Raw genomic sequence first — 20,402 nt, 5'->3', positions numbered from 1 at the left:
ATATGTTATCTTTCTCTAATTCCCAAGAAAATAAGTTGTTCACCTCACCTAAATTCCCATGTAAGTCTTTGAGAATTTTTGGTTAATTTTGTCTAAAACAATTTAGCTTCAACTTGATTGACAATAAGATCACCATGCAATGCACTTTTCTTCCAGACAACCACTATACACCGTATCTCATTAAATTTTATATTTCTCAATTTGTTGGAGTTAGACTCATTAGTTTCATGCTGATGTCCTAATTTGAAGTAATTGTTTTGCCTTTATGGTACTTTTTTATAAGTATTGAGTAATAATTTATAGTCTCTAAATTATTACAGAAAGTGATGCTTGGCAAATAGGTCTATTACAAAGAGCTATTTGAATGCACTCACAAGAGAAAAGATGGCATCTTTACATATGAGAAAGCAAAGATAGTGAGCGTAAGTGTTTTTGTTCTCTTGTTCTTTTCCATTTTACATATTTACTATCCTAGGGCATGTTACCATATTAGTTGTTTATATACTGAATTTTTTTATTTTACATTACAGGAGAAATATGATACTATCATGCGAGAGAAGTATGGTAAGGACCTAACTTTCCATCCTTTTTTAGATAAGGAGGCTTGGTTGGCTACTACGGAACCACCCAAAAAGGGTAGAGTGTTTGGGTTAGGTTATAGCTTGGGTGCTCTCTATCTAAATCCAACGGTACATCATCTTAAAATAGCATTGTTAGATGTGGTGTGCAATCACATTTGAACGATGAGGTGATGAGGGAGATGCATCGTATGTGGGAGAATATAGATAGGTTAAATCACAATATTCATACACAATAAAATTCAATAGGTCAAGTTCTTCTTGCACAACTACAATCTATAGACCAAATTTTTTATGGCTTGTCTCAATTGATGTATCCACAGCCACCACCAACATCACCTAGATCGATAGCTGAGCATTCTCCTAAGTTTTCGGGTACGACTCGCATTACAACTCCATGGTATTGGGTATCTGCTTGGTGGGCTGCTCCTCGTGGATAGATGCCACCACATCCATGCACTTCATCGATATTTTCTTCGATAGCTCAAACTCCAACTCAACCTCAAATAGTTTAAGTAATACAACTTTTATATCTTTCTTCATTTTTTATGCTATATCATACCTATATGTGGATGTATGATATTTAGAGTTCTACTTCGGTGCAGTATGCATCAGAGGGAGATAGAGATGGACATAGCTGTGGTGGACCTGATATACATCTAGGCACTTTGTAGTTTGTTGTGTATTTTATTATTGCCACTTGTCTCATTTTATGTATTTTATTGTTTGTGTACTTCATGTGTTTTGGACATATGTGATTGACATTATATGTATTCTATGTGCATTTGCACATATACTTATGGTGTTATGAAAATTATAATTTATTGATTTTGGATAAAATATTATAGATTCAATGATTGAGTGTATCTTGTCAAAATGGAGGAATTGATGTTGCCTGTGGCAAGAAATAGGAGATTAGATATTGTTCTTATGGATGTTTTAGTTATGCATGTATTAATTTTAGGTATAAAAAAAATTAAAAAAAATTAAAATTTTAGTGACAAAATAGAGATGGACTGTTGATGGAATCTAATCTTAAAAATAAAATTAACGATGGAATCGTGACAGATTAAAGACTAACAAAGATTTAGATAAATAGTATAGTGATAGAACAATGATAGACTAGCAATAAAATATATTTATATTTAACGATATATTAGTAACAAACTAGCAACTAATTAGACACTATATTAATGATCATACTGACAATATAGCAATGAAAAATATTTAGTTTAATAATAGACTAGCGATAAAGTAGCAACGAACAATACATTATATTAGCAACCGAATACTATAGAATGGCGACAGATGACACGTTTTTGTAATTATATTAAAGACTGCATAGCGGTGGATTAATGATGGTTTTATTTATTTCAATTTCTTTTAGCAATGGAATTGTGATACATTAGAGACAAATCATTGTATCTTATCATGGTTGTGCCATGGTTTTAGCAACGATCGAAATGACATCGTTAATCCATTGCTAAATAAATTTAACGATGATTAGTGACGGCGAGTCCATCACTAGTTTAACAATGAAGCTTTTTGCTACTACCTTATTCCATCGCTAATCCGTCGCTAGACAGTCTCTATCAAGTTTAGCGATAGAATAGAGATGGAGAAAAATGGATTTTGTCCATGGTAATTAACAGTTTTCTTATAGTATATACACTATCACCTAGTTTCATAATATATATACATATACATATACATATACATACACACACATACATACATATACATATATATATATATATATATATATATATATATAAAAAAAAAAAAAAAAAAAAAAAAAAAAAAAAAAAAAAAAAAAAAAAATATATATATATATATATATATATATATATATATATATATATAAGGTTTGGATTCCAGGTATTCGAGTAACAAATCCTAAATGGGTTGTAGGGTGCTCGAAAAAATTCGCTCAACTATCATCCCTATGGCCCACTTTTATAAATACAAATGCTAATATTTTCGATGTTACAATTTTTGGGTTTATTGATGATTCACGATAGTGGATAATCAATCGGTTAGCTCAATTATTTGATGGATTCTTGCATCAGATTCTGACAATTCCTCTTTCTCTTTCAATAGATGATGATGTTCTAGTCTGGGTCCGTCTAAGCTTCCTATAGTGTTTCTTAAAAATATACCTTCTTCCACTTTAGTACCTACATTGCATGATCATATTCATCTATTTAATCTGATTTGGGATCTGTCACTCCTCCTCGGGTTTGTTATTTTGGTGGCAACTTATTTGGGAATGTTTGCATACAAAGCAAAATCTTGCTCATTACAAAGTTTTTCTATTCGTAGACAGACTTGCGATCTATGTCCATGTATGTTGAAGACTGCGCTCATATTTTTACTACATATTCCTTTGCATATCACTCTTGGTAGTATATTAGTCATATATATCAAATATCCTATTCATTTGGTTCATTGATAGATTTGTTTAATTACATGTAGAATTCTAACATTAATAAAGGGTGAAAAATGTTAGTTGCCCGTGTTACATGGGTTTTGTGGTAGGAGAGAAATGATCAGATTTTTAATCATACATCTTCGATACCAGCCCATATTTATCATCGAGCCATGCTTTTTTTTTTTTAAATTTTTATCTTGGTACCTGTCTAGGAACCGAGATAATGATACTTTCAAATCTATCCTATGAGAAAATCACTATTGATCTCTTGGCTACCTCCTCCCTATGGGTATATTAAAATAAAATTCAATAGCTCTCTTATCTCTAAATAGCATCGGCTCCATATATTCTAAGAAATTATTTAACTAGATTCTTGCAACCATGAGATAAAAATTATTTAATGTATCTATTCCTTTTGCTAAATTGATTGCAGCCTAGTTAGGAATGTGTGTTGCTATAACTAAGTTTCATGCTTCCCATATTCACTTGGACGGTGACTTAACTACTGTTATTCATTGGATTGACTCTTTCCAAAAAGGTTTAAACATCTTCTTTTTTTGTAGGACATTTGGATTTGGAAGAGTACAGTTCTTTAGTTTAAAATAGCTCACATACATCGGGAGGCTAGCCAAGTTGCAGATTATTTGGCAAACAAGACTAGAACATGCAATTTTCAATAGAATGATATCACTGATGCTGACTTACATTATTTGTATCTTCTTGATGTAGATAGCTATGGTGTTTCGTTCCATAGGCATAGTTGAATTTGCTGCTTTGCTTTATAGTTCCAGGAGATCATTTTCCTTCACCATATGTGGACTCTTAAAGATACTGTTTCTTTTTTTAGTAACAACTTTTTATTATAGAAGTATGTGCTTCTACCCAATGAACTTTGTTTATCAACTTCTACTCTTTACTCTGGTTCACCATATCCTTCCCATCTCATTCTATCATTCTCTCCTTTCCATCATATCACCAAGCATACCATATGCCGCTCCACTTGTTTGTTCTTTGCTAATTATCATTTTCATGTTATATTTATCCTACATACTTCTTCCATTTTCATTCTATGCTTCCATTTTCAAAATGGAATAGTTCGATACTATGAGAGAAAAAAGAAGAGCACAGCATCAAGAGAGTTGTGCGGAAGTTAATAGTCAAAAGTTACAAAACAAGAGTATACAAAAAAAATGTACTAATTAATGGTGAGATCATACAAAATCAAAAAAGTAATAGTATGTATGAGAATGAGTGTCAATAAATGATTGTGTGCTTCCTGTGGATTCTTCGGAGGATTATTGTTTCACTTCATTTTCACTTGTTACTTCATACAGTTTCACAGGGGCCAGTTGTTAACTTTTTTTTGTATCAATCTGATAAGAATCAAGATTATATAATATTAGATCACATCTCAATTCCTGCTACGAACACTATGTTTTTCATTTGGCGCGGCTTTATCAGCTTCAGAATCGACACATCACATTATTGCCATTATATGATCTTCTATTGGCCAAGCTTCATCAATATTAGCATTATCACTGTACATTGCCCTCGCCATGGTTCATCTTTGGCTATAATCAATGACTTTGCATTAATGGGTAGATTTCGGTTTACATAGTGTATCATAATCTATTCACAGTTCACAGCTTTTACATTTAATTCTCGCTGCATCTTTGACATATTGTTATTTCTTACGAAGAATCTTATTATACACTGTACAATCACCTAATTTCAGTTTAAAGGCTATGCAACTACTTGAGACAATTCTGTTTTGAGAGAACAAGACCTCAAATATTAAGGCTCGTTTATTATCTCTTCATCATTTTCTCAGATGTTTATCATTGTTAGTGGCAAACAGAGGCTTCTCAATGCGGAAGCTCCATTTTAATATATATATATATATATATTAGATTATGCTACTAACATTTGTTGTTCTTATCTCAAGCTATCTGTTTTAAACTTTATAACTAATGTAATCTTTTATAAGTTTGTTGCTCTTTCTACGCATACCTTCTTTTTTTATTTTCTTATGCAAATAGTTGTCATGTATATCATATTTTGTATATCTTTTTCCATACATTCACTTCCTATCAAGGGTTGCTCTATTGGATATATAGCAACATGTTTTTGGTCCATTCTTGTATCTCCTTTTTATCATAAATAAAGTTCAAATTTACTACCAAAAAAAAAGCATTATATAATCTAGTTAGGAGTTCCATAAACATTCTGGCTATCAAATATAATGCTCCACTTGATGGATTCCAATCACAAGTCTTTTTACAACTTTTTAATTCCTTCTGCTCTTCTTGGAGAATTTTGGATATTAGTTTGCAAGCTTTTCTAGAAGGTGTATTTCTCGACAAACACCGGTCAACTTTGCATCGAATGATTTGATTTGATTCTTCTGATTGGCGTTAAATATTGTCAGCCTGATCTGTTGATAGATGGCCAAATAATGAAACAATGTTGATGTGCAAGTCATTAATGGGAAGCTTGCATTGAAAGGCATGCAAATAAAATATAAAGTTAAAAGGCCATTCTATTTTATTACTTTTGATAAATACAATTACATAAGTATAAGTACAGAGCTGATTAGATTAATAATCCCTAGATGTTCACTTATCTCCTGATTAAGGCTAATCGGTCCTTTGCTATTGTCAAGCTAAAGCTTCAAGATGATCCAATGGTTTACTTACCGTACATCATTATCAATTATAATAGAAGTAAACCGAGTGCAATGAGCTTTGGACTTAGCGAACACAATTGATAGAAACAAAGATACAAGGGAACCACTATAAACCAACCCGAAGATGGTGAAGTGCAGAATTAGCCGAGGGCCAGCTAAAAAGATTTTACTTGCTGACTTGGAAGCCTCAACTAAATAGCAAGCCTATGGTGACAGTATTTCAATTCGATAATGCAATCCACTTGTAATGATGCCTGATTTACAATCATATTCCAATTTAATAAACTAGTTAAAAATTAGTTGATCATAACAAATAGGTTGTATCAACCAATACTTAGATCTGCTCACCATGATAAGTGAAAAAAAATTAGGAGGCATGAGATTAGTCAACAGGAAGAAGGAAAATAAGTACTAAAAAAAGAGATGAATGGCGTATTTATAAAGAAGTGGCGTGCCTTACCAGAAGATTAAGCTAAAGCTCCATTAATACAGAAGATAATATCGAATATGGAAGATTTCTTAAGTAATGGGCAAGCCATTCCGTTACATAGAAACATTCTGAAAAGGGATATGTGGCTGAAGCAGACAATTCGAAAGAATTGGAAGGGATGCAAGTTGATTACTGAAGATGGGATAATGCTTTGGTAAAAAAAGGCAGCACCCAGGTAGCAAATCAAAGCCATAATTATGGGACTTTTACATTCCAATTATCAAGGAGGTGATGACAGACATTTTACCAACTTTTTAAGCATTGGCCAACGGGACGTGGAGGCATTAGTTATATCCCATCTTAACAACTTAGCTGGAACCTGAGAGCAAGAGCCATGTGGATTAAGTTTGATGAAACCAAAGCAAATGAGAAGTACATAACTTTTACTAAACTGGAGAAAGTTCAATGATGATAAATTTTATCAAGTGTGGATATATAGATCGAAGGAGAAGAATTCGATCAAAAGCAAGCCAAAAGACTAGAACTTAGCTATGATTATTGATTTAAGGATTAATTTTGATGAATACAAAATATTTGAGTACTTATTTTGATACTAATGAGTTGATGAAGTTCTTGTGTAGATGGTTTCAGAAAACTAAAATTATTTTTGGTAAGCTTGATAAGTACTAGAAGAAAAAGAGGATGACTGCATAAAACTACATCATGAAAAATCAAGAAAAAAAAAACTTAGAGTCTACTCTTAATTCAAAAGAGTTCGACCTTGGAATATATTTTTTAAGTATCACAAGTGTGGAGTCGTCCCTACCTATGTACGAGCTAACTCTCTCAATCAGACAGAAAATGAATGTTTTAGTGCTAGACCTTGAGTTGATTTTTACTTAAGTATGAGCCGGCTCTCTCAAGCGAGATAGAAAAATATTTCTGTAGGATAGTGTTCAAGCAAGTTCATACTTGACTGCGAGCCGACTCATAATTACTCGAGTCAATCCCTACTTAGCCTCAAATTATCTCGACTATGGCACACAATAATAATGGCTAGTTCTATAGAAGATCTAGATTTTTTTCAAGAGTTTCAAATGACTAGTTTTTTGTCTCCAATGATTAGAAACGGCTAGTTTATCTTTTTGGAACTATTCAAAGGTATTCAAATTTGATTAAAATAAGAAAAGAATAAAAGAGAAGTATTTAGAGATACAAAAAGTAGAGAAAAGTCAAAAGTGTACCAAAAAGTATTCAAAAAAGCTAAAAGTAATCAAATCCTTGAAGATATAAAAAGTTTCATTAAGGGCATCATCTGCTCCAGGCAGGAGTTGCATGTGAGGAGAATTTTCATTAAGGATGATTATGTCACAATCATTGGCTAGATTTGGGATGAGACAAAGCATTTGGAAGCTCATCTGCTCCTCTGCGACGCTAAAGTTTCCTTCGTCATTCTATCGTGGTGTCTATTCGGCACATTTTCTAAGAGATGAAAAGCACAGTAGATTGGGTTGCATTATTTGTTACCAACACATCAGATATTGGATCTGACGATAAGATGACACTTGCCCACAAGTCCTACAGGATCTTTTGTATTCTGATCTTTTGGACTGTACTCATACTAGTGTGGTTTGATCATCCGTATGTACACAAAAAAGCATACAAAGAGTTTCTTTGTACAGTGATTCAAAGTTTTCTTAATGCATTCTCCAAAGAGCATCATCGACTTTTATTTGCTTCATTGGAAGTTTTTATTGAGTTTTCAATTATATCACTCACTTTCTGCTGTACAAATTTCAATTAGGATTAAAATCAGGAAAGACTAATCCAAGTATGAAATTAGATTGTATTTGATTAACAAAGCCTAGGAGTGGCTACGGGGATTGGTTTTAGTTAGTGAGTTCGAAAAATTAACTAATTTAGATTATGAGTCTGGAAAACAATCTTGCTGTAATCTGTGTAGATTATAGTAAAATTTTCAAGAGAACGCTAGGAGATTGGATGAAGGTGTTGGATTTAACATCGCCACTATAAAATCTTTGATATTTATATATGGCTTTTCTTTTGCTTGCCTTACATAATTCTTGCCTATTTATTTTAGTTTTTCTTATTTTATATCATCTTACCATACTTCATATACTCTAAAATTTATATACAATAAATTTGATTTTTGAAAAACCCAATTCATTCCCTCTTAGGTTTCTCTCTGGGTAACAATAATCAACTACAACATATTAAAATAGACCGAGGTTACTAATCCAATTTTATCTCAGCTAAAGTAAAAGGGATGGTGATCAGTATAAGCTAAACTAAGCTAAAACCAAAAAGATATGATTATCAACTTAATAGTTGCAGCATAATCATGTTGACAAATGTGTATTATAGAGGATAACTGAAGTAAAAAGAATGGACAGTGTAAGTTAAACTAAATAAGGACTAAAAAAATATGATTATCAGCTTAATAGTTGCCGCATAACCATGCCGACAAATGTATATTATAAAGAATAATTGGCATCAGCTACTAGAATCATTAAGAGCGGAGGCCAAACATGGAATTAACAGTTAGAATATGCAATATTATCTATTATTATAAATGAGTTGAAATTATACTTTGTAAAGGATCTTTGATAATTAAACTAATATTTTTTTAATCTTATTTTTATTTTACTTTATCAATTATTTTAGAAGTAGATGTAACTTAAATTTCTATCGTAACTCAATGCTATACTTTTACGTAATGTTGTATTGCACCTTTCTACCATAATTAACACTACATATTTTTATCATAGCTTAGTGCTAAAATTAGTGTTTAGCTTTTGATATTCATGTCAATATCTTGTTTCAAGAGGAATTGTTGAAGAGAGGCTTTATACAGCCTACTTCAATATGCACCCATACCTTGAGTTTGCAATGATGAGTTAATTTGGTTAACATTGTAAGCCTTACATATTGTAATCCTTTAATAACTTTACTTTTTGGTCAAATTGCACTATGTTGCAGGTAGGAGCGCATATCACTCGTGAAGGTCTAAAGGGCTTCAAAGCCAGGAAGTAAATATGAAGGAAACGTAGAGACAATGGTGCCAGGAATTGTACAGACAGAATGATGCATGTAGTAAGTAGAATGTTTGAATCGACAGAGTTGTGCGGCACGAGAGATAAATTTAGGATGCTTAAATATGAGTATGCATTTTAAAATTCTAAACAGAAAGAGTGCTAATAATTAGAAGAGTTTTTTTTTTTTTTGGCAGAATCAGAACAGTTCTTTGATGACATCATGGCGGTATAAAATGACTGCTGTATTATTACGTTGTAATCATGATATCTGATGTTGTATTGTCCCAATATTTTATTTAAAATAGGAGTTTTGCTTCGATAATTTTTTTTTTTTGGGTACAAATGTGGGGTGCACCAATCTGATGCGAGAACAGCCGCAAAGGTCAAGATATATAAAATTCCGCAGAGCCGGCAGACAGTCATTATCCTGTTTCTACAGCCAATCATCAAAGTGCTCGATAACAAAAGTTGCCATCCAATCTACTACATTGTTCATCTTTCGATAGACATGCCGGACTCGCACTATAGTAGATTGGTGAAGAGAGGTTCAGACATCTTGGATAAGTGGATGACCCTTGAGCTGCCTGGCATCTCTCTGAATCCACGAAATAATGGTAGTAGAGTCACCCTCTAGAAAAATTCTCTTCGCATGAAACTGCTGCCTAGCAAAGGTGACGCCAGCCCAAGTGGTGTAAAGCTCTGCCGTCGGAACCGAAGGCTCGAAAAGGTGAGACACACCAGCCACCAAAAGTCTTTCGTCCGGGTGTAAATGACAAAATCCGCTCCACCTTCCTGTCCCTGCACTGCTATCAACGTTAACCTTGACAAACCCTGGGGGAGAGGGCTCCCAAAAAATGGATAGGACCCTACAGGTCGCTGTCAAATAGCTAGGGAGCTCCAAAGATCGGGGATGTCAATGGACAAAATAGCAGTATCAAACTAATAATACTCCTGAGCCCAACAGACCGCTCTCTCTAGCACCCAACGAGCAAGCATGATCTCATCGTCAAAGACAAGGCTGTTCTTAGACAGCTAAATCTAGTAAGCAATATAAACCATCCGCCTACCAACCATAGACGTCCTGTGAGTCACACTCTGATGAATGAAGCCAAAGAAAGATACCAACCATGAATTAGTGCTCGTCTCCCATAGGTAGCCGCCTTCCCATCTCCAAATGATCCTCGTCCTAGAGTATCGCAGGATTGCGTGCTCCGCAGACTCATCTTCCATGTCACAAATCAGACACAAGGTCGGAACCTCCATGCCCCTCTTGCTGAGAAGTGTCCGAGTAGGGAGGCAGTTTCAGACAAGTTTTCAAAAAAAAATCCACACCCTAAGATGAGCGGCAACTCTCCAAATCCAGGCGGTCTCAATCCGTCTGGAAGGCATCAGTCTGTACAGAAGGGAGAGGTCCCTCAAAGAACCTTCAGGCAACAAAAACATCTCCAGACCCTTGTATCTTGAGTGGGATGCACTGGAAACAGGATGGCAAAGATCTGCTCCACAAGTGGCCCAAAAAGCTTAGTGATCTCCTATGCTCGCTAGCCAGAGGCATCAATAGTCATGAGATCAGATACCCTCATATAATCCTCCACTCGTTGTGACAAGGATCAACCAACAAGATAAAAGAATGCGCTTGGATCACCTCCATCGAACGACCATCACCGATCAAGGACCTGATTTGATCCATCACATCAAGCCCTGAGCACAAATCTCCTTCTATATAAAGGAGTAGCCCGGATAGCCTAATGGGAGTCTCGTGGCTCCATCCACCATAGAAGCCCATATTACCGTGCTCCATAAGCAGTTTGACTGGATCAAAAATCTGGCCGCATGCCTGGTAAGCAAATCCTCCCTCCTCTTCAATAAAGAGTGGATCCCCAGCCCACCGTCCCTCGTAGGCTAACACACCGCCTCCTGGAAGAGCAGATGGATCCGATGATGATCGCAGCCAGATCCTCATAAGAAGTTGCGAAGTTGTTGCTCCATCCCTCTAATACAAGCAACGGGATAATCGTATGGAACAAGAGGTAAATTGAAACAGAGCACAGAGAACTGATCTCACCAAAGTGGTCTTGCCTATGAAGGAGAGGGTGCTGGCCTGCCATCCCTGAAGATACTCTTGAATCCACTGCTCTAAGGGTCTGCACTCAGCCCACCGTAAGCGACTGCCTATGATCGAACTTCGAGATAGGTCATGGTCTCTAACTGCTCCCGAATTCCAGAATCTCTCTGATCGTCGATCTGACCTAGGCCTTCATCCTCGGGTTAAAGATGACAGTGGACTTCTAAATATTGACCAGCTGCCCCGACGTCCAGCAATTGACCCTGACAATGGAGGCAAAATGCTTCGCATTTTGGGCGAAGGCACATCCGATGAGGAGGCAGTCATTTACAAAGAGTAGGTGCAGGAGTGGCTGGACACTAGGGGTAGGCCAATACGGCTTCAGGGTCTGTCCCTAAACCGCTGCTCTCAATGCCCTGTTAAGGCATCGCACATAAAATGAATAGGTAGAGAGAGAGGACAACCTTGGCGAAGACCCACAGAAGAAAAAAAAAATTAGTCAGGATGCCATTGATGAGGATGGCAAAGCTCGGACGTTCGATGCAGTCCATGATCAGGCAATCCACCCCTCCACAAAATCCAGCTCCTGAAGCATCCGCCGCAGAAAAGCCCAACTCATCCGATCATATGCCCGCTCCATATCTAGCTTGATGGCCATAAGACTATGGCGATATGGAGCTTTCTGGAGGTCGTGCATAAATTCTTGGATAAGCAAAACATTGTCGATGATCGACCACCTCTAACAAAAATACTTTGCTTCGAGCTAATCAGGCGAGGCATCAGCGGCTTCAGCCGTCCAATCAAAACCCGCACACACATCTTATAGAGGGTGGTGTAGAGACTGATGGGTCTAAAGTACTCAGAAATCAAAGGATCCGGCCATTTCGGAATAAGGGTAATGAGGGTCCGCTTCCAAGCCATTAGAATGCCTCTAGATTTCTTTTTATTTGAACTATTCATTTTTTGAAGCAAATGGTTGAAATTCTTTTTCTAATTAGTGGGTAACGTGATAAGCTTCCTATGATGTCAAGGTATTTATAATTTATTTTATCAATTTTTTTTCTAATTGGTGGGTAATAATGTCAAGGAATCTATAATTTCTTTGAGAAATTCTTTGTACACCATAGGTGGTGTAGAAAATTCGACATGGAGTGCATCACCTCATCCGATTGGTCCACGTAGTTACCATTTCCAACACGCATTTAATATCTGCAGATCGATTTTTTTGTTTAAAAATTTTATATGATGAAAATACTCTTATTTTTTGAAAAAGATTATGACATTATGTGGCGTAATATAGCCCCGGATATCATAATATGGTCTAAGATATCATAATATGAGAGGAGTATTTTTGTCCAGCCACTTTCTAACATGCATTTAATGCCTGTAGGTCGGCTTTTTTATTTGAAAATTTTGAATGACGAAAATATTTCTATTATTTAAAAAAAATTATGATATTCTGTGATATTATGGATATAGGATGCATAATATGGACATAGAATGTCATAATTTTTTCAAAGGATAAGGACATTTTCATCATATAAAATTTTTAAACGAAAAAGTGACCTGCAGGTATTAAATATGTATTAAAAAGTGGTGACTACGTGTACTATCGGATGAGATGGTGCACTCCACATTGGATTTTTTACATTCCGTGGTGCACAAAGAATTTTGCAATTTCTTTTATCAAATTCTTTTTCTAATTGGTGGGTAACGTGGTAGGCTTTCTCATAATGCCAAGGTATCTATAATCTCTTTTATCTTTAATTAATATCTTTGATGACTAATCATAATCCTTATTTAGAATATTTTGTTTGAAACATAGGAGAATTTAAACTTATATGGAATTCTCCCTAATCTCATGCTCTCTTGCCTTTCTCTAGCGCTCTCTCCATCAATCTCATGCACATCTCCCCCCTCTCTAGCATGAAAATGCCTTCTCTCCTACATGCCCTTAATTTTCCTTCTACTTTTAATAATTTTAATAATCAAGATTTCATGCAGAAAGCAATTACCATCTCTAAATAATGTGTGGAAGCAAAACTTTTAAAATAATCTTTTACTCATTGGGACCTATGCAAGGAAGCGCAAAATTTTTTTTTTAAGTTGGATATGGAAGAGAAACAGGGCAACATTGGTGAACATTGATACCAAGGGTATGAATAGTTATAATAAGCCAAAGAAAATGAGAGGCAGGGTGTGGAATATCTAGAGAATATCAACAATGATGTCGATCTACTATAACCCCATATCGGCTGACAATGAATGCCACATGGGTTTATAAATCTGGACCATGTCCTCCACCCAACAGCTTAAGTTTATTAAGCTATGAGTCGGCGAAAAATGGCTATCATCTTCAATAATGCATGATGTGGTAGTAGAGGCAAAACGAATGGTAAAAGAGTGAGAGTGGGAAAATAGAGATGGGTAAGGAATTATGGATTGGATTTGGCTTGGGGGAGATAAAAAGGGATCACATTTCATCCAAGGAAAGAACATGCCACATGCCCTTCCATTCGTCTAATCCTTTAAAATTGGTACCACTAACTGCTACAAATCCTTTTGGTCAAGGAGAGAAGTCGATATGTCAATTATGACACATTCCTTCCACATGCATGTCAATTTTGTAGGGCCACAGACTTAACAAACTACAGCCATCATCTGCTCATCAAAGACTAGTTTGACGTATGGAGCCCTTCTTGCTCCGCAGCCCACGTTCTCTGGCGTCACATGTGGGAACGCAGATTTGAAGAGTTTCAACAACGACTTCTAGCTTACCGAAAGAGAATGGCTTTCGACCTGTGGAACAAAGAAGACATGTGAACTAATTACACGCACCCAAATAAAAAAAATATACGGTGGTCCATTTTTTGTCCGTTCGATTGGACTCTAACGGTCTGATGCGGCCGTCACCGGAGCCGTTTCTTGGGTGGACCAAGTATGTACAGCTCCCAAAGTGTCGGCAGATCCCATGAAATCCGCCGTTTTCCCCGTCCTCCTCCGTCTCCAATGGCATATTCTTAATTATTGAAAAAGACAAGGTTAATTGCAAACCATACTGTATAATGCTCCAATAACGAAAAGCACATCACACACCACCACTGTTGCCATGCGTCCCAAACTTGCCAAGTAAATGGCACGGCCTCCAAGTGCTGCCTCCAAAAATACCCCCACCAATTGGAGACCTTCCAAATTCCACATCACCAAGATAAGATTTGTTGGCCAACTTGATTTCATAATTTTCCCTCTAACCTAAAGAATTTTCCATGCGAAATTCCAATTTAACAGTTCAGACTTGTAGCAACAAAGGAATCACCGATGGACTTCATTTCTGAGGTAAAGTTTTACACGGGAGAATTTGGATAGGAAAGCTATAATGAGCTCATTTGGGCCCTGAAATCTTTGGTATAAAATTGACCCATCAACTAACACAGCTTTATTAGATTCTACTTCATGAACGGTAACGGTCGCGCGCCAAAACTGCCGGAGGGACAGCACGCAAAGTGTCGGCGTAACTAAGGGCATTCTGGTCATTTCATCATATGGAGATGCACATGGACCGAACAGCAGAGGCAAAGGTGAATGGGGTATCCGATTCTGGCCCCACCTATCCTAATATTAAAAAATAAAATATCCGTAAATATACTCCACTCTTTTTAGGTCACACTTCCACTGCAGCACTCGCCACAAAGTCCGGAGTGAAAGAGGGTGGGAAATACCGGAGTGCATATACTAATAAATGGGAGTATGGATATAAATTGTTTAATAATTTAGTGGGAAATATCAGCCTTGCCTTGGTCTATAAATGACCTCTGTCTGTTGCCTGTTTACGCAGAGATCTGGACCTAGGGGCAGATGCTTCGGTTTCTCCAAGCCCAAAGGGATAAGAAACCCAAGAGAGAAGCAGCCTCTCAGGGTCTCCCTCCCACAATGGCCGCCGGCTTCTTCTCCTCCTCCATTCTCCTCCTCCTCCTCCTCCTCATCTTCTTCTTCGAATCCGGTGAGTCCCATCAGATTTCCGACCCACATTGGCAGCCCGCCACGGCGACGTGGTATGGCAGCCCCGACGGCGACGGCAGCGACGGTGAGTTCACAAATCCCATCCCCTCACCATCCAGCATTGCCAATCTAAGATAGTTCAGTGTAGCCCAGTTACTCGCTAGAAGGAATGTAGCCTGTCTCATGTCGTGGACGCATCACAGCCATTCCATCGACATCAAACGGCTGGCTGGATTTCCATTTACTTTATTTTCTTTTATTTTATTTGCCCTTCCCCACGCTAGCCGTTACAGTTTGTGAGCTTCGGGCATTACAGTTTCTAGCCGTTATAAACCGGGCTGGGATCAGGTACGAGGCTTCGAGTACCCAACACCGGTGGACAACTCCCTCCGTCCGATTCCCAACAGGTCAAAAATGTGAAGAAGATCCGTGGGGCCCAGCTAGATTCTATTGCACGTGTCCGACGACGAGGAGCCCTGCATCTTGGGTACTCTGGAGCCTCTTGTACCTTGTTCTGGTCCCCGGCGGCACAGGCACATGGGAAGCCGAGAGACCTTGTCCTTGATGTGCCGCATGTGGTGTCAGCTCAGTCTCCTGCACCCTCTCTTTCCCCAGCTTTTGCCCATCGAATTGACCCAAAAAAACACACACACTTATTCTTTCTTTATATATAATATCTCTCTAAACACCGGTGGTTAGAGCAAGTGTTTGAAGAAATTTCTACATATTAACCAGGAATATATCTACTGCTGATTTGAACCATTATTCTATATCTGTTCTAAGTAGTTGGTGGTTGCGTTGTTCCAGGTGGAGCATGTGGGTATGGGTCGCTGGTGGACGTCCGGCCGATGAAGGCGAGGGTGGGGGCAGTGAGTCCGGTGCTGTTCAAAGGCGGGGAGGGATGCGGGGCCTGCTACAAGGTGAAGTGTGTCGACGGGAATATCTGTTCCCGGCGGGCGGTGACTGTGATCGTCACCGACGAGTGCCCGGGGGGCTACTGTGCCTTCGGCCGCACCCACTTCGATCTCAGTGGTGCTGCCTTTAGCCGCATGGCCGTAGCCGGCTCCGCCAGCCAGCTCCGCGACCGAGGCGAGATTTCGGTCCTCTTCCGGAGGTGAGGAAGCAGCAGCACCATTCTATTTCTCTGTTTATTTAATTTTAAAAGAGGGGTATTTGATTGTTGAATTTAATTTGTTACTGCTCTGCTCTTTTACTGTGTTGGACTTCTTGGTTAACACTGTAAGTTTTTTTTTTTTTTTGGGTAAAGGTTAACACTGTAAGATTTTATGATGGTGTGTGTGTATAGAGTAAAAGAAAAGGAACAGCAAGTCAAACGACACCATGTTCTTCTCATTCCTTCTCGTATGTATTCTTCTTTTACTGAGCGACTGTTCTGCTTTTATCCTTAAGTAGTTAAAGACATGTGAAATATACCACAAGGAAAAGGACACATGCGAAAAGTTAAATGACTGAAATACCCTTGGTCTTTCGGTCAAGGGTCTGTCTTGCTGCAGGCGGTTGGATTAATTCTTCTGCCGGGGTAACGAAGAGCTCTGCTCTTTTGTCATATATTTCTCTTGTTACTTTATTATCACTAATTTTTCTAGAAAAATCAAAAAAAAAAAAAAAAATCATTGCATTGTAGCTATCTGCTGTCTGATTGTTAGGTGTTGTACAAAATAGAGATTTTCTCTCCAAAGAGGAAAAAAAAATTAAGTACGGAGTTATTCGTATCAGGTAATCCAGTCACATGAATAGCAAGAACTTCTTTGCTGCTTACAACTGCCGTAAGAGCCTTCCAAATAACTACTGCTTAATATTTTTATCAAATTTGTTGTTGTTGTTACTCAACTTTTGTAGCTTCCTTATGACTATGGTACTATTCCAAATACAAGACTACATAGCTCTTAGATTGTAAAGGTTTGAGGAAATAAGTAAAAAAACACCATCAGGAATGATTGTGACTTAAGATAATATCCGATAAATTGTACTGTTTCAGGACTCCGTGTAAGTATCGTGGGAAGAACATAGCCTTCCATGTGAATGAAGGCTCAACAGAGTATTGGTTATCGCTTCTGGTGGAGTTTGAGAATGGAGATGGAGATGTTGGATCCATGCACATAAAACAGGTATATCTCTGACCTTCTTGCTTTACTTTCTTGGGGATTTATTCTTTGAGGCCTCTTTCTTTAAGCATAACTTTAACAATTATTTATGCCTTTTAGTCTCATTTAGCACTTTAGTAATATATCTAGAATAAAGCTTGGGCTTCCACTAGAGTGTTATAGACCCTTTCTCCGTAAGGAAGGCTGTCCCTTTGTCACTTGTGAGTGCACTTCCTTTTCCGGGGGTATACTTCCATTGCTTTCCCCAGCACTGATCATGGAAACATAATGCCATGTCACCTGTTTCAGTGTCTCGTGGCTAGTGGGCCTGCTTTTTCCATTATTTTGAGAGAGAAAATAGTTAAGACCTTCCATTCACTCATATCAATCAATGTCTCAATGAGTAGTCGATTTTAGCTTTTACCTATCCAACATATGATTGGGTTTCTGAGATTTTCTCAACCATTGTAATAGCCAAAAACCATGGATGGAGCTTGAGCTCTGGAGTTCTGCAATAAAGGGACTGGAAAATGCTTCTCCATAACCTATAGCGCAATCTCACCATAAAGATCTAGCAGCACATAAAAGTGTATTTCTTATCTGATCTTCTTTGTGGGGGTTGCCTCCATTTGTGTCTAAATTTTGGCATTTAAGAATAACCTGCACTATATATATATATATATATATATATATATATATATATATATATATGCAAGATCACATGTTCTGGATCACACTCACATGGCAACAGTCGTGCTTTGCGTGTTCATGACACATTGACATGTCGTTGAGCTCATAAGTCATACTTCTCCAGATCAAGTCCCATTAAATAAATAGCATGTTATAGTGGAATATGCTAATGTGCTTTAAATTTAAAGCACTATTCTCTCATTTGGCTTTTCATGTGGTTTTTATTTGAGAATTCAGTCCCTTACCTAATTGACACTTTAAAGATCTCGCTCACATCTTACCTAGATTTGTTATCCACTGTTGCTTATTTTTAGTCTCCCTCATATGGGGACTAGAGAAGGCATCATATCAATCCCGCTTTTAGCATTCTTAATCCGCAAGTCACCGACAAAATAGTACATGCTTAGAAGATTTGTTATCCATTACACTGTTTTGATTCTTCTTAGCTTTAACGTAGTCAATCACTAATCAATCATAAGAGAGACTTGGACTACCAAACAGACCAAATTCAATTTTTTTCAATGTTAAAGAATGCTTGCAAGCATTGACATATTATGTAGCTCTTAATTAAAAAGGCTCCAATATATTACGCTGAGTCTTTGTTCATACTCTTCTTATAAATTTTGATACAGAATGCCTACTTCAATTTGTTTATTTTGCAGTCCAATTCCGTGGAATGGCTAGAGATGAAACATATCTGGGGAGCAAATTGGTGTATCATTGGAGGACCTCTAAGGGGGCCCTTCTCAGTAAAGCTGACCACATTGTCCACACAGAGGACCCTCTCTGCCCGGGATGTGATTCCAAAGAATTGGTCTCCCAAGGCCACCTACACCTCCCGCCTGAACTTCTCTTAATTAAAGGGCGGCAGACTCAATAGGTCAAAAGAAGCTACTCTTCTGTCTCCATGAGGGAAAAAGTAGCCGTTGGTGGTTGTGCTCTTTTGAAGAATAACATAAAAAAATAGCCGTTGGGATGCCAAGGCAATCCCACGGGCTCTTTCTATAATCCCCTATTATCTTAGTTTTTGGAAGTTTCTATATATATGTTGTAGCCATAGGGCTCAGCAACGTGCCCCATGTAGATGATGTAGCCCTCTCCTAAAGGAGAGCGAGCGCCCATTTGTGTGACATTTGTGTACGTTTGTGGGATCCCATCTAATTATATGCATGGGATTCTCAATAGAGTATTGTAACAAAACAAGGTCCCACTCCTGTTGGTGCCTTAGGCCAGGATGTGGATGCCTCCTTCTTGTTTAGTTGAACCCTATGAAGGGTTTTCCAATAATTTACTTTGGAGTAACATGAGTTCTGTATTCACATCTTGGAGGTGTTTCTCTGACTATGACCCCTGTAGTAGCTAGCTTTAGCAAATGAGCATCACATGCTAAAATTTTGTTTGTTCACTGATCTTTCATGTGCTATGTTGGGAACAAGGACTTGGTGTCATTCATGTTCTTTTGGTAAGGCTGGGACCCAAACACATGGTGCCTTAGAGGCAAGGGGCCATATTTCTACTAATGGGACATTTTACTAGCGCTGGTGAACCTCATTTCTGGAACTAGAGGGAAAGCTTTATGAATGAAAGAAAGAGATACAAGGCAAACCTCATGTTCTTATTATGTGTGACATGATACCATTACTAGGACTTTAGTAGGATTGTTGAATGGTGCAACTTGCCTCCAAATAGAGGTCACATGCCCTACAAGGTAAACCTCATGTTCTCATTGTGTGTGACATGATACTTACTATTGGATTGTTGAATGATGCAACTTGCCCCCAAATAAAGATCACATGCCCAACAATGTCTTTTGCCATAAAGAGCCAGAGGCCTTTATGTGAAGGTGAATAATTTGATTCTACATTCCTTCAAGGAGGGATGATGTTCCACATTGCACTTTAAGAAGGCAGGAGGGCCTTTTCCCTTTTATGAAGGAAGGGCTCAGGGCCTTTTCATGCAGGTGGGACTGGCTTTCAGAAATACCAAGACTGCAGGGTGGCAAAATGAGGGTTTGTGGTGGGTATGCTGCTCCGTTTTGTGGTTCTGTGATTATTTTAGTGGCGCTCATGTGTTATCTTTTGACCACATCCAATCACTTGGAGACATCATTCCAATAAGGCATTCGCATAGGAGTGCAAAAAACATAAAACATAAACATTTTAAATTGTTGAAAAATGCAATAAAAATGTTGTGGTTTGATAAAGGCCAAAGACCAGATATGCTACATACAAAGGCACCTTGTAAGGGTACAATCTCTAGCCGTTAATGAGACATTGTGTTCTACCACCGATATGCTCTGTACTCATAAAACATAATATGAATTGATGAAACTCGCATGCAATAACTATCTCATCCTTAACTT

General features: G+C 37.7%; 1 protein-coding gene across 1 annotated transcript; it reads left to right on the top strand.

Annotated features, from left to right (window-relative positions):
- Nucleotides 1–15,085: 15,085 nt before the first annotated feature.
- LOC140857526 (expansin-B16-like) lies at nt 15,086–19,359 on the top strand. The gene is made up of 4 exons (XM_073256528.1): nt 15,086–15,330; nt 16,053–16,359; nt 17,245–17,374; nt 18,703–19,359. The coding sequence occupies exons 1-4, from the start codon at nt 15,102–15,104 to the stop codon at nt 18,895–18,897; spliced, it is 861 nt and encodes a 286-aa protein (XP_073112629.1). The 5' UTR covers nt 15,086–15,101; the 3' UTR covers nt 18,898–19,359.
- Nucleotides 19,360–20,402: the final 1,043 nt, after the last annotated feature.

Source organism: Elaeis guineensis, chromosome 4 (genome assembly GCF_000442705.2).
Source record: "Elaeis guineensis isolate ETL-2024a chromosome 4, EG11, whole genome shotgun sequence".
Lineage (NCBI taxonomy): Eukaryota > Viridiplantae > Streptophyta > Magnoliopsida > Arecales > Arecaceae > Elaeis > Elaeis guineensis.
This window is presented reverse-complemented; position numbering and strand designations above follow the sequence as displayed.

Coding starts and splice junctions, on each gene's coding strand:
- LOC140857526 (XM_073256528.1), top strand. CDS start 15,102: ATGCTTCGGTTTCTCCAAGCCCAAAGGGATAAGAAACCCAAGAGAGAA. Junction 16,360..17,244: donor ATTTCGGTCCTCTTCCGGAG/GTGAGGAAGCAG, acceptor GTACTGTTTCAG/GACTCCGTGTAAGTATCGTG. Junction 17,375..18,702: donor GATCCATGCACATAAAACAG/GTATATCTCTGA, acceptor TTTATTTTGCAG/TCCAATTCCGTGGAATGGCT.